We start from the raw sequence: 27,735 nt of genomic DNA on the forward strand, positions 1-27,735 counted from the left end.
CAAAGACAAAGGCTTTGTCCTCCCTCAACATTCAGTGGCCTTGAGGAACACAAAAGGGGGCTAGACAGGAAACAGAGAGGAGACACGTGAATACATACAGTAATTACCGTTGAAGTCTTTTCACTGGGTATAATGTTATTTGTTTCAGGCCGAGAGGAAGGAAGGAAGTCATTCGGTTTTCATGATCTGATTAGCATTGTTGACGTTTGAAAATATTTCATTTGCTGTGGTAGCGATGGAAAATAGAGATAAATAATACTTAATGACTAAAGACTAGAACAGAATTCAATGTCCACATGCCAAGAAATGACCGATGACCTTTTTTTTTTTCAAATAGTTTGCTTGTTTGTCACAGATAATTGGAGAAGAAGCACACTAATCATGTCAACAACCGCCATTCCGACATGTCCTTACTTGAATCCTGCAGCAATCATCTTGTCACACTCGATCATTTACTCTAAAGACACCTCCGAGGGATTGAGGATATTGGATGCTGATGAGCGGAGAGCATTAAAAGTGCAACTGTGGCCAATTAAAAAGCTCAAAGTCTATTCCCTGCTTTTCCTCCTGTGGCTTTTCCTCGTCATGGAGACTAGTTAGTAGTTTCCCTGCGGGACTCCTACACTCGTGGGAGCCGTAACCAGACACCTGCTTTTTTTGTTTTCTTCCAGGGTGGAGGATTTTGGTTGAGCAAGAGGTGCGTCACAGATCTTCGGTGTCAGTGACACGATTTTCTAAGGAAAAGGTGAAGTTGTTTGCCTTTAAATCGACCACTTTCCAATCCACTGCAGCTATTGAAAGGAAGAGAGAGATACAGAAGGGAGGTGTACGTGGATGCGGGCTGCGGTCGCATATCTGGATCTGGATGCTGTGCTGCACACAAATTTCCTGCCACTGATATTTTACTGGAAAAAAAGAGATGAAGACTGGCAAGAAATCCATCATAGGTAAGGCGGCACCTTTGATTTGCTGTCTGGGTAATTGGATTGGATGCTTCCATGCAACAAACGCACGTGATCGTGCAGCTTGAGATGTGCGACTTGTTTATTTTATTTTTTTTGCCAAGTCACTGTCCAGTTTATTTTGCCTCGTCATCTCATTTTATACACGAGGACTTAAAAATGTGATCTGGATGATGCTAGCATTATTTTAGTGATGATGTCATCATTTGTCAACAACCATTTATGCGATGGATGAGGGAGTTTGCCTCGCAACAAGTGGCCGACGTGGTTGGAAGCCATTTTGGTTGTTTGCAGATACATCTGTTTACATCCAAAATTTTGTCTCGTTAATGAGTGGTCAATTTTTTTTTGGGGGGGTAGCTGTGTTTTTTTTTTGTTGGTTTAGCCACATTTACGATCAGACTTTGCTTTCTTTGTTGAAGTGATGCCACTCACGTCTGATCAAATCAACCAAACAAGATAAAGCATTTTCCACATTGTCTCCATGGAAATGGACACAGTATCTCCTGCTCTGGAATTCAAAAGGGGAAACAAACAGTGTGATTCCAGTCACGGCCCCAGGAGATAATTGTAACTGGACTAAGCTGGATTTCGCTTGTGTTTCCCGAATATGCGAGACTAATAGAAAAGCAAACAGAAGCGAGCTGGTGCTGGTGGGGAGATTTTAAGCAGGCAAACATCTCTGTCGTGACTGCGTGGGCGTGAAAACGGAGGCGCGTGATGGTTCCTGCACCGTGCAAACGGACTGCTGGTATTAACTGACCAAAGCCATTAGCCAGCAGTCGGGTTTGCCTGCTTGCGTGACTCATTCCTCTCCCTTCTGCCGTCTTATAAACACAACACTGGGGGAATTAATACGCCAACATGGTAATCTTCTCATCGAGAAGTGATAGTGGAGCATCACGCTTTAGTCACAAGACGGAACAGGAAGGGTTTTGTGAAAGTGGCATGTGACAAGCACAGAGGAGACATAAAAAGATGCACGCTTCTCTCAAAGTATTACAATAGGGAAATGGAAAATGTTATTTTGGCTGTAGACTAAAAAAACGGCGCCTTTCCAGATGGAAATTTGAAACTGTTCAACCCCAAATGTTTTCACAGTAAATTGGCTTCATTCTAATATTGACCTAGAACAGAAAGTTACTGTATTAGCAAACAATCAAAACAAATAACAGCTAGCACACAAGGCTTGGCTAAAACACCCAGTTGATTTGTTTGTTTTTTTCCAGCTCTGTTGCCTAACACTTATTGCGGGAGAGAGAGTTCCCATTCCTTTTCTTTGTTCAATTTACTGGCATGGTGTATTGTGTTGCGGCTGCCATGACGCTGCATAGGCACGGCTAACACTGGCTGACACCCTGCTGCCGACGTTACAAGTCAGTGAGCGCGGTCTTGTCTCATCGTCATCATCAATGGACGACATTCCATGTGAAGAATTCAAAGGAATGAGGCGAGAAAGCCCAGAAGAGAATCGATTGTCACGATATCCCATCTGACGTAATTCTTTGTGTAAACAGAGCCGAGTGTTTGCGCTGGTAGATTGTCTTTCGGCACTACTGCAGCTGTAAGTGCGTTTCGGGGTTTTTTTTGTGTGTTTTTTTTAAAGGTCAGAATGTGCACTTCACTTCCGCTTTCCATGACACAAGTACTCATGCCGTTTATGAATGCATGGCTGTCACGTGCAAAACGGAAAGAAAGAAAACCACAAGGGATTCTCCATTGGCAGATGAATGCTCACACCTCCAAAAAAACCAGAATGACTCACTGGCTAGTTTGTTAGGCAGATATGTCATACCTCAAGCTCAGAAGGGCGATTTGCATAACGGCACACTTATGTAACTTACAAGGTTAGTGGACCACATCCACAACAGATGGACCCATCGTTGCCGGCCGGGGGGGCTTAGAAGAGCAATGGCGTCATGTCTCATTTCTCTGAATTTAAATCAATCCCGCTTGCCTGGTAAAGTCACCTTGACCTCGTGGTTGAGGAAAAGGGAGATGCATCAATAAAAATATTAACTGCGCGTTGCTTTTCTGCTATTTGGGTTGGATGCAATGGACCCTGCAGAATTTCCAGGGCTTCTCCACAGTCACAGCACATATTCAATATATATATATATTTTTTTGCTGTACTATGGCAGCCTCCAATTGGGAGAAACGAGGAGGAAGAAATCCTCACACTCCCACATCTTCCTCCTCCTCTGCAGTGAGATCGTCATTAGCCACCAAGGAAAGATGCAGTGGAATCCCGTGACGTCACGCCCCGACCGGTTGTCACGGCGACGGTCGTGACGTCAGTGGGCGTCACCAGCTGTACCACGTGTTTTATATAAATACAGTTGGCCGTCCCGAGTCGGCATTTGCCAAGTTCGAGCGGAGCGCGTTCGCTTTAATCCTGCGTGGGTAATTGGAACAAAGCAAGTTGGTGCCATTTGATTTTGAGAATATCACAGAGGAAATATTATTTGGGCTATTTTCTTTTTAACTACGTCTCAACATGGCTGTGACTGAAGCGGGATGCGACCTGACGTACTGCAAAATGAGGGGGATTGTTACTGTTCTCACCGGTGAGCGACCAAAATATTATCATCACGCCGCGTCATCTATTTTTATTAAACCTATTTTTATTTAATTGTGAGTTTTATTTCGGTTGCTTTAATACTTTGCATAGTTCTTCTCTTACCTGGCTGGATGATGACGTGTTCTTTATTGCGCTTTGGTATTTTACGCGCAATGACGCGTCGCACCCATCAAACGAATACATTTGAAATAACGTACAATTATAGTTTCTCGAGTGAATTAAGACTTTTTGGCGATGGAAAATCCTTTGTTGGCTGCCACCGATGACTAAATGAGTGACCCAAGAGGTTGCGTAACGAATAAGCCCGCAGCAGTATTAAGAGTTCCAATGGCGCAAATCTGTCCTATAAAGGGATTTTTGGAACTCGCACACAACGGATTATTGCACTTATTCCTTCTCCATTTTCACAGGAATAAAAGCTCTTTTGTTCATTCTTAAGTATGTCCTTTGTCTATTGTCCACACGCTCACCTTGCCAGAGCATTGCAAAATCGAAGTCTACCTTTATAAAGACGAATCAGAAAATACTTTCACAATATTGGCAGCATTTTCAATATACATCTTATTGTGTGTACCTCATGAGTTGTTTTAACGTCATGCTTCCTTTGTTTCCACTTTCCAGCTTTCATCAAGGAGAGAAAAATGGGATTGAATGATTTCATCCAGAAGTTGGTGTCCACCCCTCATATCTGCCAACAGTGAGTAAACAATATGATTTGCATACAAATGAAAATGAGACCCAAGGAGCATTTTGTAGTTATTTCTTGCCCCATTTAGATCACTGGCCAATCTAATCTGCCACCCTGAGCTGTATAGAACATTCTGTGAAAGGCTTAATCTGGCTCCAAGAAGCCAGGGTAAGAATAGGCCTTTTATGGTGAGCCTGTAACAATCCGCCCCACTGCTTAATCACCTGTACACGGTGTCCGCAAACCTATAATCAAATTAAAACATAAGGTTATTTAAATTAGCGGGTCAGCCATTAGATTGGGGTCTGGTATTGTGTAAAATATCAAAAGCAGTGCATCTAAAAAGGGCAACTAGCTGCGTCCTTGCAGAGCTGCCTCTTCATGGGTCAGACGCTTAAGCTTTTGCTCAGACGATTTAACGCCGAGGCACCTGTTGTAAACTTGACCCGTCTAACTGCTCATTCACTCGACAGCAAGTGCACGCTAATGTCAAAAATGCTCTTTAAATGCATCACTGTAATGTTGCAAAGCAGAAAATAAAATTATCCCTTTTTTTTCTCCCAGTGTTGAGGTCAACAACTTCCTGAAGATTGATGAGAATCAGAATGAAGAGGTTGAACGTGAGCTTGCTGAAAGAAGGGTAAGCAGAAATACTCGCTGTCTCATACATTTTTTTTCCTTGTAAACACTATTAACGTTTATTCATTCCTTTCTTTAAGGAGTTCCAAATTTCACAAAGTTCACTCGCTGAGGACACTCAGTAAGTACTTGGTTTTTACAATTAAGATTGCTCAAATTAAAATTCTCTGCATAATCCTAATCCTGTAACTCGCTTCCGTAGGATCAAACCCTGCGATTTCGACTACCTCAAGATTATCGGCAGAGGCAGCTTTGGAAAGGTAATTTTTATTTGCGATGCCTTTTTCTTGGATTATTTTCCCTTGACGCTAACGTGCATCTGCTCTGATCCAGGTTCTGCTTGCACGACACAAGGAGTCCACCAAATATTATGCTGTCAAAGTGCTGCAGAAAAAAATTATCCTGAAGAAGAAAGAGGTACAGTTTTCTACATTTTCAAAGGTCTTGTATATCAATATATACATATTTTGTTTTAATCATGCATTTTTTTTTTACTGTTTCCAGCAAAAGCATATCATGGCTGAACGTAGCGTTCTCATGAAGAACATCAAGCATCCCTTCCTCGTGGGGCTGCATTACTCCTTCCAGACTACCGACAAGCTTTACTTTGTACTTGACTACGTTAATGGCGGAGAGGTACGCCTCATCTGATCTCGACATGTAGCACAGATGTTTGTTTTTGAAGTTAACATCTTTTGTCCTTTCAGCTCTTCTACCATCTTCAGAGAGAAAGAGTCTTTTTGGAACCCCGCGCCAGATTTTACACTGCAGAAATTGCAAGTGCACTGGGCTACCTCCACTCACTGCATATTGTGTACAGGTAATGATTAAAAAACAGCCAACAGCGCCCTCTTGTGGACAAATGTAAGAAAGCATTCTTTTTACTGAAATTTTTTTTTTCTCTTTCTCATTTTTTCCTCACAGGGACCTCAAGCCCGAGAACATCCTGATAGACTCCCAAGGCCACATTGTCCTCACGGACTTCGGTCTCTGCAAGGAAGGTCTTGAAGCCAACGGCACAACAACAACTTTCTGCGGGACGCCGGAGGTACAATCCGAGTCCATATATTATGCTCCATCAACCAATGTGCCAAATGAAATAACTTTTGTTTTTAATCTTCATAGTATTTGGCTCCGGAGGTTCTCCAGAAGCAGGCCTATGACCGCACAGTTGACTGGTGGTGTTTGGGATCTGTACTCTATGAAATGCTTTATGGACTTGTAAGTTGAAAGTGGGACATTATAACTAACTCCTTTCTCATCCATGATTAAACTAAACGTGTCATCCTAACTTTTTTTTGCAGCCTCCCTTCTACAGCCGCAACACAGCTGAGATGTACAACAACATCTTGCACAAGGCTCCTATACTCAAACCCAATGTGTCCAACTCAGGAAGAGAGCTGCTCGAGGGGCTCCTGCAGAAGGATCGTACCAAGAGGCTGGGGGTTAAGGATGATTTTGTAAGTAGGCAAAACTGAATTTCTTACGATTGCTGAAAAGACACATGGAATAAAAAAAAATCTTTTTTTTCACTCTAGCTTGAACTGAAGTACCATTCCTTCTTCTCACCTATCAACTGGGACGACCTGATGGCCAAGAAGATCACGCCACCCTTTATTCCCTCTGTGGTAGGTTCAACTAAACATTGCAGTAGGAATCGATATAAGTTATTGTTACGAATTCTGCTAAAAAAGAATAGAGTGCAATATCTGACTACAGCCACTGGAGGCGCTGTTTTTGTTTTGGTTAAAAACAACTTCTAAACATGACATTTCCATCCTACTTGCTTTTGCAGAGTGGCCCCACAGACCTGCGCCACTTTGACCCCGAGTTCACCCACCTGCCTGTGTCCTCCTCCCTGTGCAATGACACCTTCAGCGTGACCGGCAGTATCAAAGAAGCAGCGGGGGCATTCCCGGGATTTTCCTACGGGCCTCCAGCAGACCATTTCTTTTTGTGAACGCCGGTATCGTTCTGAAACGACAAGCTCTGGATTGAGATTTGTTTCTGACAGCGGGACCTCGCGTGTCTACAAGGAACGTACTGAGGGTCAAAGTCATTTTACATGACTCGTGTACTGAGATGGACTTACATAATCACTGGCCCAAAGCTTCTGCCTCTAGCATCGAAAGCAAACTAAGTGTGCCAAGTACTGTTCCGCTACAGGACCACACAGCTCCTGATGTGACGATGAGAAGTGCCTGATGTTTAAAAAGCAATCGGGACGGCTCCTGCAAGAGTCAACTCCGATTCCACTCGACTTTTGACAGGAGCACACAAGCCGTCCGAGGTGCTGCCTTCATTCCACGATTGCGTAAACTTTATGTTGGAACTGAAATCATCAAAGTCCATTATGCAATTTGATTTCATGTTAATGCACATGTAGAAACATGGGTCAAGAAAAATATCATATCTTTACGTTGGACCAAATTTAACAAGAATGAAATCTTCTATTCTATAGATGTACATTTTCAAATTCTATTTATATTTCCATAAACACACACACACTTTGTAAAATGTGTAAGTTAACATTTCCCAGTGTGTAATGTGTATCTAGATATTTATCCATAGATTTAACGAAAATTATATTTATTGAACGACAATATATATATATATCTGTTACACCATATATTATTTGATCTGGAATACGTGATTCCACCAGCAATAACCGGTCTCAACAATACATATATCAATCATTGTTGGCATAAACGCTCCAAACTATAGAAAAGATGTCTTTGTATATATATATACTGTGTGCATCACGTAGAGAGAAACTGTGAATGTTTTGTGCCTGTCCAAGGCGGCCTGACCCACGTATACTGTGTGTACAGAACATATCTTTTTTTCCATTACCTGTTGTTCCCTCCAGTAGAGATGTTGATTTATTTAAGTGCTTCATTAACGAGGAACAATAGGATGGAGCAGACTTTGGCATTAGCCACAAGCCTTCTGCTTAATAGGGTTCTTAAAGTGCAATAAAATCCCATTGGCTTTGATGGAGGATTTATCGACGGATCTTACAACAGAATGGGAATAGTAATGTATGAAGTTGGGTTATGTTGTTGAAAATGGTTGATTTATTGCCCGTGCATATTAGATGCGTGTAAGAGGTGTATTTTAAAGCCTGCTGAAAAAAATACTGCACAGTTCCACATCATTTCTTCCATATTTGGAAGTTGTAATTTTGTATTTCAGTGTGTATTTATTTTTTCCTGCTATTGTTACCGTACGATGAAAGTAATTTACATGATCTACTTAAATATTGAAATGTCAAATTCCAAATAAAATCTCTTACCTGAACACCAATGTTGTCGTTGTCATATTTATTCATCCATTTTCTTTAGCCTACAAGCACAAACATACGCATACTTAGTGGTACAATTTTCCAACGTTTATTTATATAAATGCAATATTTATTTCATTGAACCTGTTAATGACAACATAAACATCATCGTCTTTACATACCGGTGAATGTAGTCATAAACAATCCAATGCTCTGCAACTGGATTGCAATTAACCTGTGATCAAATAAGAGAAAATTAAAATAAATATGTGCTTTGGTTTTATAAAGGTTGGGAAACAATGCAGGAGTGAGTAAACATTTCCTCACCTGTCGACAAGGCACCTGGGACGCCAAACGTGAAACGACAATGTGCGCATGCGCATCTTGCGCAGCAACGCCAACTTCCTGCAAAATAGTGCTCCGTTTCATAGACAAAGCTTTACACTTTGGATTCAATTGGAGATTCATAAATGTTAGCGTTGTGACTTCTCACCTTAAATGGTAAGACTGGTTTACTGATTGCAGTGCCACTATAATGCGTTGTTTTTTTACCCAATCGGCTTGAGGAATTTTGCTGCGGCAGCAGGACTGGGATGCTTTGCACGCTGCCATTTCGGTATCCGCTCCTATGGCGGCCGAACCCGACTAATGTCTGGAGCAGAAAACTTTTATGCCCGTGCAAAACTCATTATCTCATTGCCAGTCTGACGATCGTATCGCTCATTAACTAATATGGGCAATTAATGTAAAATGTAAATAAGAATGCTTTCGGTTTTGCTATTTGTGAAACTTTACTAAGCGCGTGAGTGAATCGCTAACATCGCACGTAGCTTCACGCGCTTTAAATATGAGCCATTCGAGCTGATCATAACGTTCGATCATTGGTAAACAAACTGATCATCGTGGCCATATGTTATTACCTACCCTTAAATCGACGTTCAAGCGGTAGCGTTTCAGGAATTAGTCTGGTGCCGTTTCACTTCTCATATCTCGGCTGGGTTATTTGCTGGTTCCTGCTAATGACGATTAAATGCTCCTTGATTTGCAAAATGCAAAAGCGATGATGGAGAGATGGGTGGTGCAGATGTGGTCCGAATATAACAACAGCGTAACTAAATTAGGTCATAACGCGATAAAAGCATTTTTTTTTTTTTTTTTGCAGTATTGCTTACGCAGAGGTTCAAAAAAACATGTGGAATAACACTAAATGTGACAGCAGATAATAAAACTTTTGTCGTTGTTTTGTTTCATTATGACTAATGTATGTATACGGTGTTTATTAGCTGGTAACAACACTTTGTCATATCACATAAAAATCTCTCCCATGACAAACACTGACTGTTGAACATAATTACTGCAAATATTTGTCTAAAAAAATGCGTTTAATTATTGAATACAAAATCAAACCTAATCCCACGCTAAGCCCAAGCGTGGCGGGCAGTCACACCTGCCTCACCTGTAGGTCCCGTGCAGGATAGGTGACCCAGACGCCCCACTTCCTGGGCTCCCCGTCGGGGGTGGTGTATCCATGTGTGTTTACGTATCAAGGGGAGGGGAGAGTTTTGTATTGGGGATAAACTACATAATCAATCCACATTTTCAATGGTCTCTTTGACCCTTTGTTGAAGCAGGGTCCGCACAGAACTCCCGAGTCCAGAGACTAGGCTGTGACGGCGCGCTATCTTGTCGGGTCGCTCTGCCGCTAAAATGGACGACTCGCAGGAGCTGCCGGTAAGTGTCCCCGCATTAATGACTAATGATTTCAAATTGGGCCGTCCTGCACTGACTCTTTCCCATCCTTTTGCCACAAACTGTTCTTCTACATTTGTGAGCTTCTTGTTTCTGAAAGCATCTTGTGAGCTTTTTCGTGCTAGAATGAGATATTATGCTTTCTTTTGGGGCATCAGGCAAAGAAAGCCAAGCTTGAAGTAGACAATGGATTGGAGAAAGAGCAAAGTAATAATAATTTGGGAGAAGATGGAAGCCCTGGCGCTGTGCTAGCTCCGTCAGAGCAGGGAAGCTCTTACTCTGCCCTGTCCATCTCCCAACTCGGTACACGTGAGTAAAAAATATGGAGAAATATGGACACAAGAATAACTGCTGAGTAAGGATTTTTCTGATTGCAGGAGATCGGGCGACCGAAGGAGATATCGGAGCGGCACCACAGTTGAACTCGTACGCACACTCTGGTATGAACGATATCACTTACGGATCGGAGTGCAAGTCAAACTGATGCTTGTGTTATGTTTACAGCCACAGACGCAACAGCCGGGTCAGAATACACCCAGCAGGTCTACGAAGGAAGCAAGTGAGTACACAGCATTAAATAAATGAAAAGTTCTTGTCAGTATTTTACAGTAATTGCATTTTTTTTTTTTTTTTTTTTTTTAGCTCTGTGGTGACATCATACCCCAGCCCGGTGGCCTTCCCTCCGCTGACTCAGTCTGCCGTGTATTCAGCTTTTCCACAGACAGGCCAAACGTATGGCCTCCCGCCCTTCGGTTAGCCCATTTTGTCTTTCCTCTCTACCGATCTGCTCACTAAAAACACGCCATCACCTCGCTTTAGTCGCCGCACTCTGCTTCTGCACTGTGGAATCGATTTGCTTTTGGGTTTCCCCCCCCCCGCTCCAAAAAAAACACCAAAGCCACAGCTTGACGGGAGGAATTTTTTTTTTGTCTTTCAAAAAACTCCTCGCCGTCTCCAATAACCCTCTTGCTGCTTCTTTCCTTCTTTGCTTTTCCTATCTGTTCGTCTTTAGGTGCTATGTGGCCAGGCATAAAAACAGAGACAGGTCTGCCAGAGGCGCCCTCTGGTGGCCAGCCTGGGTTTCTCAGCTTCAGCACCACATATACCTCAAGCCAGCCAAGTCAGCTGCACTACTCATACCCCAGCCAAGGCAAGCTGCAGCATCACTTGCTCAGGACAATGCTGTCACACTCTTGAGGAGAGCATTCTCCTGTGGTCGGATGGCCATGTGACTTCCTCTTTCCTGTCGCCTTGATTGACACACATGTACGTTCCTCTCAAGGCTCAAGTTTCACAACATCCAGTGTGTACTCCAACATCCCATCAGCTACAGCTGCAACCACAGCAGCCACCACGGTAGCACTCCAAGTAGGTCATGGATTTTGTTTTTTTTTAATGTCAGCATTTTAGATCCATTTTTTTTGTTGGGACTTCCTCAGGAATTTAGCGGCTACAACTCTCTGGGACAGAGCCAGTTCTCGCAGTATTACAGCCTGCCTTCCAGTTACGTGCCCGCGGGCCTGCCCAACAGCAACGACCACGGAGCCGCCGTGGGAGGGGCCGTGTACTCGGCCGTGAAGTCCAAAGAAGCCGCCTCGGCCGCATTACCTCCCAGAGGTACGTTTTGCTACCTCACCTCTCATCTCGACTTCGACTTTACACCACTGTCTTTCTCTAAGATGCGTCCCCGCCGGAGAATCTCCCAGCGGGGGCGGCCCTGCCCACCAGCGTGTCACATCCTGCTGGAGCCGGAGACCAAGATGAGGTGGGACGCAGGAACTCGATGGGAAAAGCTAAAGGGAAGGCCAAAAAGTGTGACAGCTCTCCACCTACTGAAAATGACCTGGAGGTAATCATGCTAGTCAAAGTCGCCGTTTTAAAATGACCGTCATGTCAATAATTGCCTGTTTTTTTTTTTTTAGCGTATCTTTCTGTGGGATTTGGATGAGACTATTATTATATTCCACTCACTGCTCACAGGCTCCTTTGCGCAAAAGTTTGGCAAGGTATGGCGACGTAAAAAAAATTAATAAAAATAGCCAAGATGTCTTCTGTATTTTGATTTTTTTTTTTTGCCCTACAACATTAGGACGCAGCGAGCATGCTGAATTTGGGCTTGCAGATGGAGGAGTTTATCTTTGAGTTGGCCGACAACCATCTGTTCTTCAACGACTTAGAGGTAACGTCACAATTTCGAGTCACCGAACCATGCGACTAACCCAATACAGAATACAATTCATAACAATGAGTTCTGCTTTCAGGACTGTGACCAAGTCCATGTTGAGGATGTCGCCTCAGACGACAACGGGCAAGACTTAAGGTGCTTTTTGTCAAACCGTGCCAAAATATTTTCGATTATTAGGATGGATTTTTGACTCGTCCCCCGTTTCTTAGTAATTACAATTTCCTGGCGGACGGATTTAACGGCCCCAGCGGCGGAGGAGCGGCAGGAGCCGCTACAGGCGTCCAGGGAGGTGTGGAGTGGATGCGCAAACTAGCCTTTCGCTACCGCCGCCTAAAAGAGATTTACAACAGCTACAAGGGAAATGTAGGAGGTGAGCTGGCACAAGATACCCCCCCCCCTCCATATTTACTCAGGAAATTCCAGTTTTAATTCCATTCATAATATTTTTTAAAATGCTTACATTTGATTGCAATTCTGTTTGTGGTCAGCAGAGAGCGCACGAGTACCTTTTTTTTTTTACCGTTGCAAATAAAGTCAGACTTTGGACATCAAACATGTTTCAGTTCAGATAAATAGAAAGTGTTTGTTTTCCCACTGTTTGCTTACGGCAAAATTTCAATTTAGAAACTACACAGAGATGATGATTAAAACAATAATATGACTTTAAATAATGCTGCTCTCCTGCAGGCCTGCTAAGTCCAGTGAAAAGGGAGCTGCTTTTACGGCTTCAGTCTGATATTGAAAACGTGACCGACTCCTGGCTCAGCACAGCGCTCAAGTCGCTACTGCTCATTCAGGCCAGGTCTGCTTTAATTGATCTCCCTCAACAACAACAAAAAATGTTGTAAATAATAGTTTGTTCCACCAACAGGGGGAAGTGTGTTAATGTCTTGGTCACCACAACTCAGCTGGTACCAGCACTGGCTAAAGTGCTGCTCTACGGCCTGGGAGATGTTTTCCCCATAGAGAACATCTACAGCGCCACAAAAATAGGTACAGGCCCCCATTGTTAATGAGCGTAGTACTGTCAAAAAATAAAAAAAGAATCGATCAATTTTGAGTTTTGCTTGCAGGTAAAGAAAGTTGCTTCGAGAGGATCGTCTCTCGCTTCGGGAAGAAAGTGACTTATGTTGTCATAGGTGACGGGCGCGATGAAGAGTTTGCAGCAAAACAGGTACATGTACTTTTTTCCAGTGAGAAGTGGAAATCAGTAAAAGTCAGTGCCGCCCTAGCTCAACTTCATATTTTTGTCGTCCTATATAGCACAACATGCCTTTTTGGCGGATCTCCGCTCACGGCGACCTGGTCTCCCTGCACCAAGCGCTGGAACTGGACTTCTTGTAAACGGCATTCAAGGAGAAAACTACAGCAGCCAGTTATTGTTTGTGGACGGACACAGATCAAGAATCTTCTACGCCTCCCAACGCTGCGTATTTACAGACAGCTGTGGACTCGCTGACAGATGGTCAATATGGATTGAGGCGGACTGTTAGGAACGGACTCTGCGTCCATTCGGCTGCTTTCGATGTCCTAGTGGCCAGCACTCCCTATTCTTTGGCAGCTAATCTCGCCACTGTTAAAAAAAACAATTGTATTCATTCGGACGTCTCCCTCCTTGATTTCAAATTACTGAATAGCCTTCGCTTCATGTGTGCGGTGTTTGCATTCAAAATGTTTCATCCATCGTTTATTTCTGGGCTCATTTGCACTCGTTTTGTTTGCACTCAGTTTGACAACAAGTACGGTGAACCCCTGCTAGAAAAAAAAAAAATGGAATTGCCCCCGAATGGATTACAATTGCTTTAAATTGCCACAAAAGCACTATTTGCCTTAATGAAACTCAACTCACGAAACCTTAGTTACTTGACACAAAGATGGCGGAAAAGCACTCTTTTTTTTTTTTTTTTTTTAACCCCTCAAATACTTTAACATAATCCGGGAATACCGAAGCGCGACTATACAGGGGTTCACTGTTATTGATCATCTGTTTGCTGATTAGTTTTTGTCTCCTACTGCAACATTTGAAATGTAAGAAGGAAGCCTCACACAATTCTATACAATCAATTCATAGTAGTAACAAAAGTTTCGAGCCTGTGGAAATGGTGCATCTTGGGTGTTCAGATGAGCTGAAATTTCATTCACTTTTTGAGAGGGGGGAGAAAAGAATTATTTTCCCACATTAACAATATTGATAAAATATTCTGCATAGCACAAGCTCAAGTGTCCTTCAAGAGTGTTCACATACGGAACTTGGTATTAAATTCAAGCATTGGTTGACATTTGTTTAAAGAAGTAGATAAGAATGTGACCCATGTAAATAATTATCTAAGTCACATTTTGGGACTCCACTCGGATGATTACTGATTTGATCCCCCCCCCACACACACACACAATTATTGTCAGCAGTGCTTCATTCATGCAATTAAATGTCAAACCAAATATTTACCAAAAAATGAAAACATTAAAGCATCTTGGGAAAGTTTGCTTTATGTTTGAAAACATGCTTTATATTGGAGAATACAATGCATCGTCATTCAATCGGTACAAAGCAGATCAAAGGTGGATGTGCAATACATTTTTCCATTGCACGTTAGTTTGACACTAAAAAAGGGGGGGGGGTCAACTTTGTCCGCACGACATGATGACTGAACAATTCTGAGCCTGAAGGTTTCGTCTTTACTCACTCGCAGCTTTTGGATCGTTAAGAATGTGGATTTTGAGTGTTTTCTTCATTTTGTTTTGCATATTTATATTGTGCCTTTAACCATCTGTATGCATAATCTCAAAGGGAAATGTGTACGTTTTTGTTTAGTCCTCGTAACGATGTATGGTTATCCTAAATGTTAAATTGCTCTTTTTTTGGAAGAATTTGTCCTTTTGTTTTAAATGTACTCGAGAAAAAAAAAAATCTCGACTCCTGTGTGTGTGCTCTGTATTACTGTTGAATAGATTTATTTGCATTTATTGGTTGTTGTGACATCATCTTGGCTTGGAGACAATCAAGAAGTAATACATAGTATTACCGGCTCGAAACGACAATGCGGTAAACAAATTGAACAAAACATTTGTCTTGTTTTTGTTCACTTTATGTACAATTGACAAAATGGCTCTACTATTTCTGATACATGACACAATTCTGTGATAATTCTGCATGTCTGTTTGAAAGTAAACAATGTTGAAGGTTCAATGTTATTCAAAGCTTTTTTTTTCTTTTTTCTAAATCATCTCATTCAAGGGGGTCTTTTAGACCACCGTAGCTATCTAGGACCTCAACAGATATCTGTAAAGATTTTCTGTTTATCTGATAAAGTCAATACATTGTAAATACCCTGAGTATTGTCTTGGAATATTTTCACGGCTTGTATTTGTTCGCGATACATAAATAAATACATTTGAATTACATTAGTAATTAAATTAAAAATATAAATAGTCATTTTAATAAACTAGTGGATGTTTTAGGCAAGAATAAAATTAATATTGTTCATACGGCGACACTATTTGTGATTATAATGATCGTCATAACCAAGGTAGTTAAGTTCTGTAAACATTTTGCTTTTTGTGATCGTCTGCAAACAATTGAGTACAGGTCCTTTTAAAAAAAAAAAAAAAAAAAGTGCTGACTATGCAGGTGGTAATAGATCCTCCTTGTTGGAAATGGAGAACTAGTTTCTTGTGATGTTCATGCACATGTCATGAGTAGAAATTCTCCGCCAGTTTCCTCATTCTTTTATTGGTTAGTCTGACATCGGCTCGTGACACGGCGGTGTCCACTTCATCTTCAATGGCGGCGCTCCGGTCGCCGATGTGAGGAAACTCGTTTTCCGCCGCATCGCCGGCTGAGAACATGACTGCCTTCTCTGGAGGGCTCGTGACATCTCCTTTCAGCGTCTTTTTTGTGACGTTTGGATGAAAGCGCTTGTAATAGAGTATTTTGACGATTAGTCCAAAGATGTAAAGTATGACCACACTGGTGGCAATGATGCAAGCATACATGAGGGAGATTTCAAAATGGGGTTGTGTGTATATTCTCCAGCACCACAAGCCGCACATGAGGGAAGTATCGAGCAGGATGAAGCTATGATACAACGTCGTCTTGAATCTAGTCTTCTCATCCAACACGTTGAACCAGTTGAAATACAAAATGAGGCCCACGGTGGCTTGGTAGAGAAACTCCCCACAGGGGCTGTCCATTAACTTTGGTTTGGAGCGCCACACGCAGAAGAAGAGGATTATCCAGGCGCAAATGAAGTGGGTGAAGATGAAGCAGGGCAGGACGGACGCAAAGAAGGCAATGGCGGCCAGCCGGGAGAAGATGAGAAGTAGGTTCCAGATAAAGTAGATGAGAAACGAGGCAATGCGTTGCACTTCTTTTTCGGGCAGGAAGGAACGGAGGGCGCGGTGGTACATGGAGACGCTGCAGGCGATGGCTGAAGCCGAGATCGAGGCCTTCAACACTGAGGACGACATTAGACATGCTACAATTTGGCGGTTCGCTAGTCACGAATTTCTGAAAGGCCCGGAGTTTCTCACAATATGGCAGGTTGCAAAATGGAGACAGACAGTCCTCAAATGGGAATTATAATAAAGAAATGAACAATATACTGTGGTCAAGATATTATTCACCATTACAAAATTACTGTATGCTTTCTATTTAATGATTTTCTTGCTTCATTAAAATACAAATTACAAAAATGCCATGAAACAATTCAAGTTTCTCTTAAAAAAAAAACATTTGAAGAGAAACTTAAATTGTTTCATGCCATTTTCATTCATATTAATGGTTAATTTTGGATAGAAAGTGCATTTTTGTGCTCAGGACAAAGCTATATCTAACAACATTCCTTTAGGCGCATTTTGGTGTCAAGAAACTATGCACGAGTGAGACGAGGAGTTTTATTTGCTCAAACTTTAGCTTTGTCTAACAGAACAGGTCTCTCGTGACTATAACATTATAAGTGGTACCTGTCCAAGGATCCACATGTCCCCTCTGCAGCATGATGGTAAGACTGAGGACCACTTGAGGTGCACTCTCTGAAAAAGCCTCAAAGAGTCGCAGCATGCTGAGGTCGTGAGTCAGGTACACCGCAGAGTCCGAGTCTTGGTTCTTTGTAATGCACCTGCACGGTGTGAGCTCCACAAGACCAGCATGTCTGGAAAAAGGAAAATGTGGAGACTCAAAAATCCACTTTTTTTTAAAAAAGTTAATTTATGTTGTTTAAAAATAAATGTCTTTCATATTAGTTTGTTGTTCATTTACACCCTGATTCAAAACTCGAACTTCAGAACAGAGCCAGACGTGAAGAGGGGAAGAAAAAAAATTGCAGTGTAGAGACTTCAAATCAAGCGGCCTAAGTCACAAACAAAACTTACGAACCTGAAGTAGACTCCAAGCTGCAAAAAGTGCACGACTTTCAATTGCCTCGGACTGAGACACCTCTCAATCGTTGACATCCTCTCAAAGTCATCATAAGTATACCAAAGCCAGCTGTAGGCTTGTCCAAGCACCGACGAGCCCAGAAGGACGAAGATCAACACCCCGAGATAGACGTATTCTTCTTCCTGGTACAGAGACACCACAGCCCAGATGTCCAGCCCAATGTCCACCAAATGTAAAGCCAGGCTCACGTAATTGAGGACACAATGAAACTTCGAGAACTTGAAGAAACTCATGATTCCACTTGGACTGCTACATGCCGACTTACCGATCCGAAGTCACGTCACTTAACAGAAAAAGTCCGTTGGACACGCCCCCTAAATAAAAACCCTGCCCTCAAGGACTATTAAAGGAATATGATAAGAAAACAAATCTGACATTCTTTAGCTTTCATTCACAAAATTCACTATAATGGTGTTAACTTATTGGTCCATCTATTGTTTGCAAGTATTGATTGATTGATCAATGGCTTACCAAGAGCTCTTCCAGTAAACATGACTCAGAAGAAGCTTCACACGTAATGGTTGCAGATAATAAAACACAGGCAAGAAACTTGCGGCTGGAAAACACTGATATGAATACACGCAATGATAATAATCATTAGTAAAAAATAATCATAATAAACAGCTTGCAAGATGAATAAAAGTTTTTTTTTGTGCAAAATTCCTCGAAAATTTTAATCCACATTTTAACTGTCACTATTGTCTGAGTTCTTATAAATACTTACAAGGTATAGCAATTCTATTATCAGGCATGAACAAGTGGCAAAAAATCCATTAGAAAAATGATCTTATAAAATGTCCTTCCTGTAATTCACTTCAGTACATATATGACATGATAAAGATGTTGTCCACTGTAAACAGTTTGACCTCAAAGTATGTATGGGTTCCGTTAGGCCACAGGAATGAATTATTGATACAAATCTGCCATATTGCCAACTTCATATGGCTATAATAACAAAGATATGATTGGACATTTCATTACACCTGCACAACTGACAGAACTGTATCCATCTGTCTTCCACAAAAAACAACAGTGGTCCGTTTTAATTGACACTGTATGAGAGGTATTCATTAAAAATCTTTCATTTGCACTTTGCAGTCAGGTAAACAAGTCAATCTTTCTACTGACTGGAGTAAAAGAGCGCCGCATTGTGTGCCATTCTTTTGTTGAGCAGCTGGGAGGACTCTGCAGCCTCCTGGATGGGAAACTCTCGGAAGGACACTTGTGAATCAGGCAAGTCGTCGGGCAGTCCGGGTTCCCTAAGTGGGGGCCTCCACAATTTAGGGTGGAAGCAGCAGTAGTAGATGCATTTAAAGAGCAGTCCTAGCAGGTAGGTAAGAGGTAGAGTGATGAGAAGGGCCATCGCGTACGGTTGGGAGGTCACGGGGTCTCGGTAGCACCACCAAGTGGCGAGCAGGATTCCGCCGTCGGTGGTGATGAAGGTATGGTAGATGATACTTCGGCTTCGAGTCCGACCCTCGGCTACGTTAAACCAGCTGAAGTACCAAATGAGCCCCACAGTGGCCCGGTAGAGCCATTCCCCACCGACGCTGTCCATAAAGTCGGTCCTCTGTCGCCAAGCCCAGATGACAAAGCTCGACCAAACGATGAGGAAGTGGGCGGCAATGTAGGCGGGCAGGACAGAAGCGAAGAGGGCGAGAGCAGCGACACGAGGGGAGATGAGCAGCAGGTTCCACAGGAAGTAGACCAAGGAGGAGCCCCAGCCCTGCTTGGCCTTGTCTGGCAGGAAGGAGCGCAGGCAGCGGTGGTAGTCCACCACCATCCAGGCTATGGACGTGGTTGACGCCACAATGCTGACGACTGCAAACACACACATGGTCAGTCACAACACACTTGTGATTAAGGGTCCATCAGTTCTAACGTGAAAGGGAAGAACTCACACTGGACGGTCCTGGCTTTGTTGGTGCGCAGCACCACATAGATCATGAGCGTGAGCTGCGGAGCGCTCTCGCAGAACGTCTCGATGAGCCGCAGCATGCTGAGGTCGTGGGTCAGGTAGACGGCGTACTCGGAGCCTTCCTCTTTACGCCACCATACCCGGAAGCCTTGCCTGATCGCCGAGATGTGCCTACAGTACGTGATGGGAATGCGTGATAAAATATTTGTTCATTCACGCAGCAGACCTCAACAAAGCAAAATAGGTATGGAATGTGACAGGATGCTGGGCAGACATTATCTGTCGCCGCCACACCTGAATTTGACATTTATGGTCACGGCACTTGTCAAATGTAATCATATGCTTGCATGCTGTGACGCATAGCTAGACAATGTTTGTGTGTTGGTAAGAAAATGTTGGAATCACAACAATGCGATGCTGCGTGTTGTAAATCGAATGCATGACTGCTTGAAATGAATGTTTCACCAAATGATCGGATTAAAATAATAGATATTACGTGTACCTGCATAGGAAACCCAGCTGCAGCACATGCAACAGACAGGTGAGCTTGACTCTGTCCACAAACAGAACCGCTTCGGCTCCGATTTCACTTCGGAAGCCGGGCAGTTGGCGGTCATATTTCAACCAGAACCAGCTAAACATTTGGACCAAGGAGGACGACACGATCATGAGGGCGACCAGTGCCCCGAACCACAAAAAGTCACCATGGCAGTAAAACTCGATGGCCACCCACAAGTCGGAGCCCCAGTCCACCAAAAAAGTACACACGCCGATGATAGAAAAAACGAAATCAATCCAGGAATATTTTGAAAAAGTCTCGCGCTCCATAATAACTTTTAGCCGGCTAGTTGCGCTGTTAGCTAACATTCGGCTGGCGACGCGTCCCGTTATTTGTCTCCAAATGAGACCTCACTTTACTTTCAATGGCCCACCACATTTCATCAAGTCTTACAAGCGGACATCAAAGTGTGATTATTCCGCCACCCTGCCAAACACAACATTATTATCACGCAAAAGTTCTACAACTTCTACTCAAGAGATTATTTTGAAAAACAATCCCCTCGGCGTTAAAGGTAGCCCCGCCCAAAACTGGCATAACGGGCTCAACATCCGGCAATGAAAGGGTGTTTTTGTGACTTTTAACCATTTCAATAGTACAGGTTTGTTTAAATAGTTAAAGTAAAATAAATTATGAGTAATAGTTTAACATGTACCTAAGTTTGAAGAAAAAAAAAAAATCCAAGTGTTGGAACAGTACTACATCTTCCCACAAGACGGCGATACTAAAACGCAAAGTCCTTTTGACAACCACTAAAAAGCCCCGAAGAAGAGAATAGACCACGCCTCGTCGTCGCGGCGCCATTGTAGCAGAACTGCTGATAAATCTGCTTCCCTCTTCCCGCATTCTTCTTACCTTTCGGCTTTTCTCGTTCTAACTGTCGAATTGTGATCTTCACAATTCGGCAGAATGTCAAGGGTGTATATCGGACGGCTGAGCTATCGAGCCAGGGAAAAAGACGTCGAGAGGTTCTTTAAGAGCTATGGGAAGATACTGGAAGTCGATTTGAAAAACGGGTAACGTTTCGGCCTTTTCCCTCGGTGACTGTTGGAATGCTAATGTTGAGCTAACCTGGCGGTATGGGCCTGTGCAGGCCCTACCGATCGGATTGTCTTTGTTATATTTTATTCAAGTAACCACCGCTGTGCACTTAATTATGCACGATTTTTTTATTACACACCATACTTCCTCTGCCGGTAGTTTAATCGTGGTTAGCGTGCTACGGCAGCAAGCTAATGCTAGACGTGGCAATGTCACAATGTGAGCGTGCACTTGTAACCGTGTAATACCTTTTTTTGTCTGTTCTTTGCACTCTTCTAGTCATCCAGGATCTATGTGTTTGATTAATTTTGTGTCTTATCGTCGCCGATCGTTCTCTCCAGGTATGGGTTCGTTGAATTTGATGACCCGCGCGACGCCGACGATGCCGTGTACGACCTGAACGGGAAGGAGCTGTGCGGGGAACGTGTGATTGTGGAGCACACCAAAGGACCTCGTCGTGATGGTGGCTACAGTGGAGGAGGAGGAGGAGGGGGAGGCGGGGGAGGAAGGAGTAAGTTCACCAACGAAACGATGTCTTTTCACAATTTATATTTATTAATTTACTCGTGATTTACTGCTAAACCGTTCCTCTTGGTGGCTTGTGTGCATGGAAATGTTGGGCTTCATAAATGTTGGCTTAAAGCGTTTGGATTGGGATGTAAACATTGAAGTTTCAGCAGATTCTGCAAACAGACATCGTCCCCATCATGGTCAGCTTTGTTTTCTTGATTACTCGTTTCCAACGGCCCTCTTTGCATGAAATTGAAAGACATCAATTGCAGACGAGCGAGATTCCCTGTTAAATTTGGGTGCACCCAAGCCACCAATGAGTAGTCAAATGAATCAATGTAGCAATTTACAAAACATATTTGCAAAAGGAAAACCTTCATTTTGATAATTCCGAATTCAATGTGTTGTGAATGTTTTATATTTTTTGAACATTCTATTAAAGTTGATTGTCAATTTTAAAGGTAAAGCTTTAACAAAGAACCTCAATGTTTCAATTGAAAGAGTCCTTTGCTGACTGCCCGCCCTATTGCTGGCCATGGTGTCCCCCTTTCCAAGAGTGTGGTTTGACCATTCTGGGCCCCTGGGCAGACCAAAAAAGGGAGCCATTGTGAATGAAGACCGCTATTGCCATTAGGCCCAGCCCAGGCCGGGTGGTGAGGATGCCATGGGGGTTAGGAACAGATGTGGGTTCAGCCTAAAAAAAGAACATTTACTCTAACACTCAGTTGTTTTTTAGGCTAGCTTAGAACCTTTTGTTTACCGGAACTGTCCTTTTTCAGTTCTTTGTAATTTTAAATGATTTAGAATATTCTGTATCTTACATTTAATGACTTGCTTTCTTTTAAGTATAGACAGAATTAGCTAAACTTGACCATTTTCGTACATGTACATAGATTTTATTTCTTTTTTTTTTTTTACTTAAGTTATTTTATGAACTTAAAATTTCCCAGTCTATTTTATTTCTGTCAGAGTGGCTTTAAGTATTTGTAGAATAGTGTGGAGTTCAAAATAATAAGCGCATCTCTATTGCTATGCGGTCCTCATTTTGTTGCTCTATCCTTGTTACCTTGCAAGGTGGTTACGGAGGACGTTGGGGGAGAGACCGCTATGGTCCACCTATTAGGACGGACTATCGACTCATTGTTGAGAATCTGTCCAGCCGATGCAGCTGGCAGGACTTAAAGGTACGTTTTATTATTTGAAAGTCGTACTGTACACATATATTGTCACTGGGATTAAAAATGTCTATTTTTATCCCGAAGGATTACATGAGGCAAGCAGGGGAGGTGACTTACGCCGATACGCACAAGGGTCGAAAGAACGAAGGGGTGATCGAGTTCAGGCTCTACGCTGACATGAAGCGGGCTCTGGAGAAGTTGGATGGCACCGAGGTCAACGGCAGAAAGATCCGTCTCATTGAAGACCGCCCCGGAGCTAAGCGCCGCCGTTCCTATTCACGCAGCAGAAGCCGTTCCAGGTACGAAGCACAACACGGGAAAATGATGGTGTTATTTGGTATTTTAGTGTTTGTTTCACAAAATGGTTCACTGTACTAACCTGCTGCTAATTCAGGTCCCGCTCCAGGAGCCGCAGGTCCCGCAAGAGCCGAAGCCGCAGCGAAAGCAGCAGTCGCAGCCGCTCCCGCTCCAGGTGAGACGTCACACTGTGCCGTAGTTTCGTTCGGTGTACTGCTTAAAGGAGGAATAGGATTTAAATGAATACAGACACGCTTTGTCGATTTCTTATTTAGTGTCTAATGACCTTTTTTTTCTGCAGGCCTGCTTCCCGCTCCCGCAGTCACTCCACCAGCAAGAAGACTAAAGGAAAGAGCAAGAAGGAAGACGAGCGCAGCAACGGGGACCGAAAGGACAAAGAGCAGAGTAGGAGCCGCAGCCCCAGAAGCAAGAAGAGCAAGAAAGAGGCAAAGAAGAGCAACGACGACGAGTCCAGATCCCGATCTAGGTCTCGCTCCCGTTCAGTCTCCAGGAAGTCTGCATCAAAGGGTCGTGACCCTCCCAAGAGCGAAGACGAGGCAGGCGAACAGGAGCGGCGTTCTCGCTCCTGCTCCCCCGCTGATTCGAAATCCAGAGCCAGGTCCAAGTCCAAATCTAAATCCAAGTCCCGCTCGCCTAGCCCCGTCAAAGAGCGCTCCCGCTCCGCTTCCCGTTCGGTCTCTCGTTCCAAATCCCGCTCCAAATCCCGTTCCCAGTCCCGCTCTCGTTCCCGCTCGTAGTTTTTTTGCACTGTCTGTCACCCCCTCCTCGTGTGTCCCCTCCCACTTTTGCATTACGCTCAACATGGGTTACGTCACGTTTTTGATAGGTAGTTGTTCAACCAAGATACTTGCTCTTGATGTCTTATGCACATCTCCCATTTCATTTGCTTTAACATTTTTCTCCTTTCCCGTAGACCCAAAAGTGGAGGCTTTTTAAATTCCAGTCTGAGACTCAAGTTTTTTTTAAGTTAATTTGGTGGTATATGTTTTTGTCCTAAATGTCGATGCTAAATATGTACTGCTGTGCTCGATTGGAATACACATTTCACCTTTTGTGAAAGCTCTTCAACATTATTTCAAATAAAAAAAGGCCTCTTGATTGTGTTTTCATTCATGATTTCTTAGTTTCCTTTACTGTTTATACTAGAAAATGCTGTTTGGTACCTTTTTAAAAGGGAGTGTAAGCATGATGTAAACAAAAAGTCCATCCATCCTCGTGTCCAATGCCCATCAGTCGTCGTCCTCCTCCTCCTCAGAAGACGACCGCGTTGTTCCACTGCTATCGTCCCGATATTTTCGAGCCAATAAGCGCAACTCCTCTAGTGCCTCGCTGTAGTCGGCCATTTCGAGACCCTGGGAAAGAAAGCTGGGGGCCACGCGGCGGACGTCGAAAGCGCTGATGCTGCGATGCAACTCTGAGAGCCACGGGTCCAACGCTGGCCCCGACTGGAGGGACGTGATGACCGGGACAGAGGAGACTTGAGCTATAAAGAGCAAATCATTTAGCACGCTAGAAAAGTTTCGGAGCAGAGGATGATGAAACTTAAGAAACTCACAACTAGTTGGAAGCAGGTCCTGCTGTAGACCTTGTTCGGTCAGGGCCTGACTGAATATCTGAGGGAAAGGTGGGGTCAATTTGCTAGGCCCGGATACCAACTGCAGAGCTCTGAAAGGGAGAACGTTTTTAAAACTTTGTAAAATTGATGTATGAATCCGTTGTGAGCCTTACAAAGGAGCCGTAGGATAGAAAGATGTGATGTAAGATGCTAGAACATCTTCCCCGCTGTGGAGGCTGTGAAGAGGAGATGGCGGTTTCATCCCTGGAGCAACAGAACTGATCAAAAAAAGACAAAATAATATTACAGATTGTTTCCACATAGGAAGATTCACCTAAAGGCAACCAACTATATACCTGGTTAGTCTTTGGCCTTCCAAGCCTTTGAGTGTCACCCACTGGCCATAGCATCGACCGTCGCCTGCTTCGGCGCACGTTGACAGTGGTTTCCACGGCAACGAGTCACAAGCACTCAGTGCATCGGGGAGAGAGCTGCCGTGCATCATTGGGAACGGGACGGCGCCGTAAGCTGCCACCACCTACAATTAAATATCATACAGTATGTAAAGTTGGAAGTCATTAAAGCAAATAATAAAATCACCTTTCTCCCCGACGTCGAGAGCGAGTCTGCCAACTGCCACATGGGGACGGAGTTGCTCCTCAGTCTGTACGGCACAGTGAGCGCATCCAAAGCGAGAGACAGGACAGAGCTGGAGTGGTACCAAAGTGACGGCTGCAACACAAACACGAGGTTATTCAGGAAATGCAATTTTTTTTTTATAAACTCAAGAGTACATACGTCATAGTTTAGGTAAGGGAAGCTTATAGGAGACGACGGGCGTAGACCCAGTCCTCCTCGCAGGGTCAGCGGACAGAAGAAGGAACTGTGACTGGCCATGTGGACCATCCCCAACGCACAGTTCAACAGATGGTAGAGGTCCTTCATTGGAGTCTGCTTGAACACAAACAACCTGTCAGCATTGGCACGAAACACTTTAAACAACGTTGAGTTAAACTCACTGAATTTGGGTGACTGATGGGAGCCGTTCCAAAAGTTAGGATGCCTCGAGCACCGTACGCATCCTGCAGCATTTCTGTGACCTTTGAGCCTAGACCTGCAAAGCCATCTGTCATGTCACAGAGCACCTGGAAACCCTAAAGTGGAGATGTAGTCAGAGGAGGAACAACCCGAGTCACCAAACAGTGACTACTTGTGATGTGATGATGCTTTAGGAGCAACTTACCTGGAAGTAGTCACACTCCTCAACAAAAAAATGCAATTTGTCGTCCAGATCTTCCAGCACTGCTCCCTGCAGCAGTGCTTCCCCCTGGCCGAAAGCCTCCAGACGATCAGCCTCTCTGATCATTAAAAAAAAAAGGGAGGAGGGGGTGCATGTCACTTTAAAAATGTAGAAAAACATCCACATAGTTAGCAAAACACACACCAAAAAAATCTTAATCTCTAACTCACCCATCATGGTTGTACTGATGGATAACAGAGATGGTCCGAGGGTGCAAGTGGATGCGTAGGAAGTCAGACCAGACCTTGACGCTACCCTCCAAGCTGTATTTCTTCTGGACTCGAGCAAGCTGACTATTGACAGTATCCACACTTAGAGAACCTGCGAGGCAGGTGAACAGATCAGGGAAAATGCACATTGGGTAAACGTTGATTCGATTTTACTTACATGAAGATCGGGAGCTGGATGAAAAACCTGGAACTGTCAGTATGTCCCCACACTGAGTATGAAAGAGCATAGATTGGAATTATAACCAAAAGTAATGTTTAATTGCCTAAATATTAATTTATTGGTTTACTCACATCCAATTTGTCCAGGTCTTCAAGAAAGGCATTTTTTGCAGGGGGGCTTTCTTTATGAACCATTAGGCTTCCATCCCTATTATACAGAGAATACTTATTATGAAAAATAAGTCGGTGCATGAAAAAACAAACCCTACCATACTGTTACGCTTTATTTACCAGGAAAGAGCAGATGTTTCTTTGCTAGTATCATACAGACTTCCCTCCTGCCGTAGAGTTTGTAGACTTCCTTTTGTGACAAATACATTCATTATGGGAACTATATGATTTCTCATCAAGTCACAGTAAACGGTTTATGATGCATTACGTTACCTTTGAGGTCCATGGAAATGAGGCGCGGAGTGTAGGTGATGCTGCCACCAAGAGTTTGACCTTCACGAAACATGACATCACTCTGGAAGTCTCCAGGTGGCATCTCTGGGTCATATGACAGTGATGCATCCTACAAACACAGTATGGCTGCATCACTTAGATTATTTTTACAGTTCTAAGAACGCTAAGACAATCAAATACAGTCCAAGGCTTGGCAATGAACATAATTTCCTCTCCACAGTTTTGCTTTTCCTTTGAAAAAAAAATCAATGCTCTAATAAAATAAAATTGCCTTCACTAACTTCAAGCTTTGTTTGGAAGCAACACAACACATGCAAAGCTAACATTGGAGCTAGCTGAGTTAGCTGGTTCTGTGTTTCTTACCTGTAAATTCCACCAATGAGTGCCCACGAAGTTGGAATAATGGCCCAGCTGAAGCGTGATGACCTCCCTACATATGTTACTCATTGTTAAAGATTGTGACAACTATCTGAGAAAACGTTTCATTTTATAAATGAGAAACATGGTTGGAAATGACGACACAAAAAGGCGACAACCTACTTAGCCCTAAGGATTTCTGATTGGCTGAGCAAGAATTCAAAGCAATATCATTGGATACTGAAATAGGGTAGTTTGGTTTCGCGGTGCCGTCGGATCACATGTGGACGTCCTTAATAATAATAATAATAATAATAATAATAATAATAATAATAATAATAATAATAATATTGTGATATTCGTGATATTTAAAACACAAAACTCTCAAAACTAATAAGGAAGTAAAATCAGCATTATTATTATTCGTGGAAATTCATGGTCTCAGAATGACGATTTATTAAAATATAACTTTATTACTAAGTACACAATGTACAGTATTCCATTTAGTGTTATAATTATGAAAAGATAAATTGTGTAAAACTAAATTAATTTTCAATGTTTTGCTATTTACTAATTACTACAGAAATCTGCATGCAATAAATATGATTCTGTGACTCACTT

At 43.1% G+C, this 27,735-nt stretch overlaps 6 protein-coding genes and 1 long non-coding RNA gene across 10 annotated transcripts; 3 read left to right on the forward strand and 4 right to left on the reverse strand.

Moving 5' to 3' along the window:
- The first annotated feature begins 700 nt into the window (after positions 1-700).
- si:ch211-195b13.1 (STKc_SGK domain-containing protein) lies at positions 701-8,176 on the forward strand. Of its 2 annotated transcripts, none has more exons than XM_037264561.1 (13): positions 701-947; positions 4,165-4,240; positions 4,796-4,871; positions 4,951-4,991; positions 5,073-5,130; positions 5,204-5,287; positions 5,375-5,506; positions 5,578-5,690; positions 5,795-5,918; positions 5,996-6,091; positions 6,175-6,330; positions 6,409-6,498; positions 6,666-8,176. In XM_037264561.1, exons 1-13 carry the CDS (start codon positions 920-922, stop codon positions 6,828-6,830), a joined length of 1,239 nt encoding a protein of 412 aa, XP_037120456.1. In that variant the 5' UTR covers positions 701-919; the 3' UTR covers positions 6,831-8,176. The 2 variants fall into 2 exon arrangements, with proteins under 2 accessions (XP_037120456.1, XP_037120455.1); XM_037264560.1 differs by lacking the exon at positions 701-947 and adding an exon at positions 3,303-3,529.
- LOC119130691 lies at positions 8,166-8,560 on the reverse strand. Its single transcript, XR_005099483.1, has 3 exons — positions 8,481-8,560; positions 8,336-8,388; positions 8,166-8,215 (listed from the first exon to the last, which is right to left on the reverse strand). It is a non-coding gene; the product is annotated as an uncharacterized LOC119130691 (long non-coding RNA).
- On the forward strand, positions 8,541-14,533 carry eya3 (EYA transcriptional coactivator and phosphatase 3). Of its 3 annotated transcripts, none has more exons than XM_037264557.1 (18): positions 8,541-8,654; positions 9,785-9,884; positions 10,061-10,211; positions 10,280-10,342; positions 10,407-10,461; positions 10,545-10,654; positions 10,915-11,052; positions 11,185-11,270; positions 11,342-11,519; positions 11,582-11,751; positions 11,825-11,908; positions 11,992-12,081; positions 12,164-12,222; positions 12,297-12,457; positions 12,775-12,889; positions 12,959-13,080; positions 13,161-13,261; positions 13,351-14,533. In XM_037264557.1, the coding sequence occupies exons 2-18, from the start codon at positions 9,861-9,863 to the stop codon at positions 13,429-13,431; spliced, it is 1,788 nt and encodes a 595-aa protein (XP_037120452.1). In that variant the 5' UTR covers positions 8,541-8,654; positions 9,785-9,860; the 3' UTR covers positions 13,432-14,533. The 3 variants fall into 3 exon arrangements, with proteins under 3 accessions (XP_037120452.1, XP_037120453.1, XP_037120454.1); XM_037264558.1 differs by having other exon boundaries at positions 10,061-10,205; XM_037264559.1 differs by lacking the exon at positions 10,915-11,052 and having other exon boundaries at positions 8,542-8,654.
- Positions 14,534-15,304: 771 nt separating this feature from the next.
- On the reverse strand, positions 15,305-17,808 carry LOC119130689 (XK-related protein 8-like). Its single transcript, XM_037264563.1, has 3 exons — positions 17,462-17,808; positions 17,050-17,237; positions 15,305-16,541 (listed from the first exon to the last, which is right to left on the reverse strand). The coding sequence occupies exons 1-3, from the start codon at positions 17,755-17,757 to the stop codon at positions 15,778-15,780; spliced, it is 1,248 nt and encodes a 415-aa protein (XP_037120458.1). The 5' UTR covers positions 17,758-17,808; the 3' UTR covers positions 15,305-15,777.
- A 482-nt stretch (positions 17,809-18,290) lies between these two features.
- On the reverse strand, positions 18,291-20,525 carry xkr8.3 (XK, Kell blood group complex subunit-related family, member 8, tandem duplicate 3). The gene is made up of 3 exons (XM_037264562.1): positions 19,945-20,525; positions 19,426-19,613; positions 18,291-19,345 (listed from the first exon to the last, which is right to left on the reverse strand). The coding sequence occupies exons 1-3, from the start codon at positions 20,307-20,309 to the stop codon at positions 18,645-18,647; spliced, it is 1,254 nt and encodes a 417-aa protein (XP_037120457.1). The 5' UTR covers positions 20,310-20,525; the 3' UTR covers positions 18,291-18,644.
- A 246-nt stretch (positions 20,526-20,771) lies between these two features.
- On the forward strand, positions 20,772-24,146 carry srsf4 (serine and arginine rich splicing factor 4). The gene is made up of 6 exons (XM_037264587.1): positions 20,772-21,017; positions 21,384-21,553; positions 22,627-22,736; positions 22,815-23,029; positions 23,125-23,202; positions 23,329-24,146. Exons 1-6 carry the CDS (start codon positions 20,911-20,913, stop codon positions 23,783-23,785), a joined length of 1,137 nt encoding a protein of 378 aa, XP_037120482.1. The 5' UTR covers positions 20,772-20,910; the 3' UTR covers positions 23,786-24,146.
- On the reverse strand, positions 24,024-27,301 carry msto1 (misato mitochondrial distribution and morphology regulator 1). Its single transcript, XM_037264585.1, has 14 exons — positions 27,121-27,301; positions 26,737-26,866; positions 26,584-26,653; positions 26,425-26,500; positions 26,291-26,342; positions 26,074-26,224; positions 25,847-25,961; positions 25,623-25,757; positions 25,402-25,554; positions 25,204-25,335; positions 24,960-25,141; positions 24,777-24,881; positions 24,604-24,713; positions 24,024-24,531 (listed from the first exon to the last, which is right to left on the reverse strand). The coding sequence occupies exons 1-14, from the start codon at positions 27,202-27,204 to the stop codon at positions 24,278-24,280; spliced, it is 1,749 nt and encodes a 582-aa protein (XP_037120480.1). The 5' UTR covers positions 27,205-27,301; the 3' UTR covers positions 24,024-24,277.
- Positions 27,302-27,735: the final 434 nt, after the last annotated feature.

The sequence above is a fragment of the Syngnathus acus genome, chromosome 11 (genome assembly GCF_901709675.1).
Source record: "Syngnathus acus chromosome 11, fSynAcu1.2, whole genome shotgun sequence".
In the NCBI taxonomy this organism is placed as follows: domain Eukaryota; kingdom Metazoa; phylum Chordata; class Actinopteri; order Syngnathiformes; family Syngnathidae; genus Syngnathus; species Syngnathus acus.

Bases quoted from the DNA above. Each gene is read 5' to 3' on its own strand.
- si:ch211-195b13.1 (XM_037264560.1), top strand. From the start codon at position 3,460: ATGGCTGTGACTGAAGCGGGATGCGACCTGACGTACTGCAAAATGAGG. The intron at 4,872-4,950 runs GTAAGCAGAAAT...CCTTTCTTTAAG, and splicing joins GTGAGCTTGCTGAAAGAAGG to GAGTTCCAAATTTCACAAAG. The intron at 6,499-6,665 runs GTAGGTTCAACT...TTGCTTTTGCAG, and splicing joins CACCCTTTATTCCCTCTGTG to AGTGGCCCCACAGACCTGCG.
- eya3 (XM_037264557.1), top strand. From the start codon at position 9,861: ATGGACGACTCGCAGGAGCTGCCG. The intron at 9,885-10,060 runs GTAAGTGTCCCC...TTGGGGCATCAG, and splicing joins ACGACTCGCAGGAGCTGCCG to GCAAAGAAAGCCAAGCTTGA. The intron at 11,520-11,581 runs GTACGTTTTGCT...TCTTTCTCTAAG, and splicing joins GGCCGCATTACCTCCCAGAG to ATGCGTCCCCGCCGGAGAAT.
- LOC119130689 (XM_037264563.1), bottom strand. From the start codon at position 17,757: ATGAGTTTCTTCAAGTTCTCGAAGTTTCATTGTGTCCTCAATTACGTG. The intron at 17,238-17,461 runs GTTCGTAAGTTT...TCCTTTTTCCAG, and splicing joins CAGCTTGGAGTCTACTTCAG to ACATGCTGGTCTTGTGGAGC. The intron at 16,542-17,049 runs GTACCACTTATA...TGTCGTCCTCAG, and splicing joins ACATGTGGATCCTTGGACAG to TGTTGAAGGCCTCGATCTCG.
- xkr8.3 (XM_037264562.1), bottom strand. From the start codon at position 20,309: ATGTTAGCTAACAGCGCAACTAGCCGGCTAAAAGTTATTATGGAGCGC. The intron at 19,614-19,944 runs GTACACGTAATA...CACGTACTGTAG, and splicing joins CAGCTGGGTTTCCTATGCAG to GCACATCTCGGCGATCAGGC. The intron at 19,346-19,425 runs GTGAGTTCTTCC...GTGTGTTTGCAG, and splicing joins CAAAGCCAGGACCGTCCAGT to TCGTCAGCATTGTGGCGTCA.
- srsf4 (XM_037264587.1), top strand. From the start codon at position 20,911: ATGTCAAGGGTGTATATCGGACGGCTGAGCTATCGAGCCAGGGAAAAA. The intron at 21,554-22,626 runs GTAAGTTCACCA...TTACCTTGCAAG, and splicing joins GGGAGGCGGGGGAGGAAGGA to GTGGTTACGGAGGACGTTGG. The intron at 23,203-23,328 runs GTGAGACGTCAC...TTTTTTCTGCAG, and splicing joins CGCAGCCGCTCCCGCTCCAG to GCCTGCTTCCCGCTCCCGCA.
- msto1 (XM_037264585.1), bottom strand. From the start codon at position 27,204: ATGAGTAACATATGTAGGGAGGTCATCACGCTTCAGCTGGGCCATTAT. The intron at 26,654-26,736 runs GTAACGTAATGC...TTGTCACAAAAG, and splicing joins CATTTCCATGGACCTCAAAG to GAAGTCTACAAACTCTACGG. The intron at 26,501-26,583 runs GTAAATAAAGCG...TCTGTATAATAG, and splicing joins GAAACATCTGCTCTTTCCTG to GGATGGAAGCCTAATGGTTC.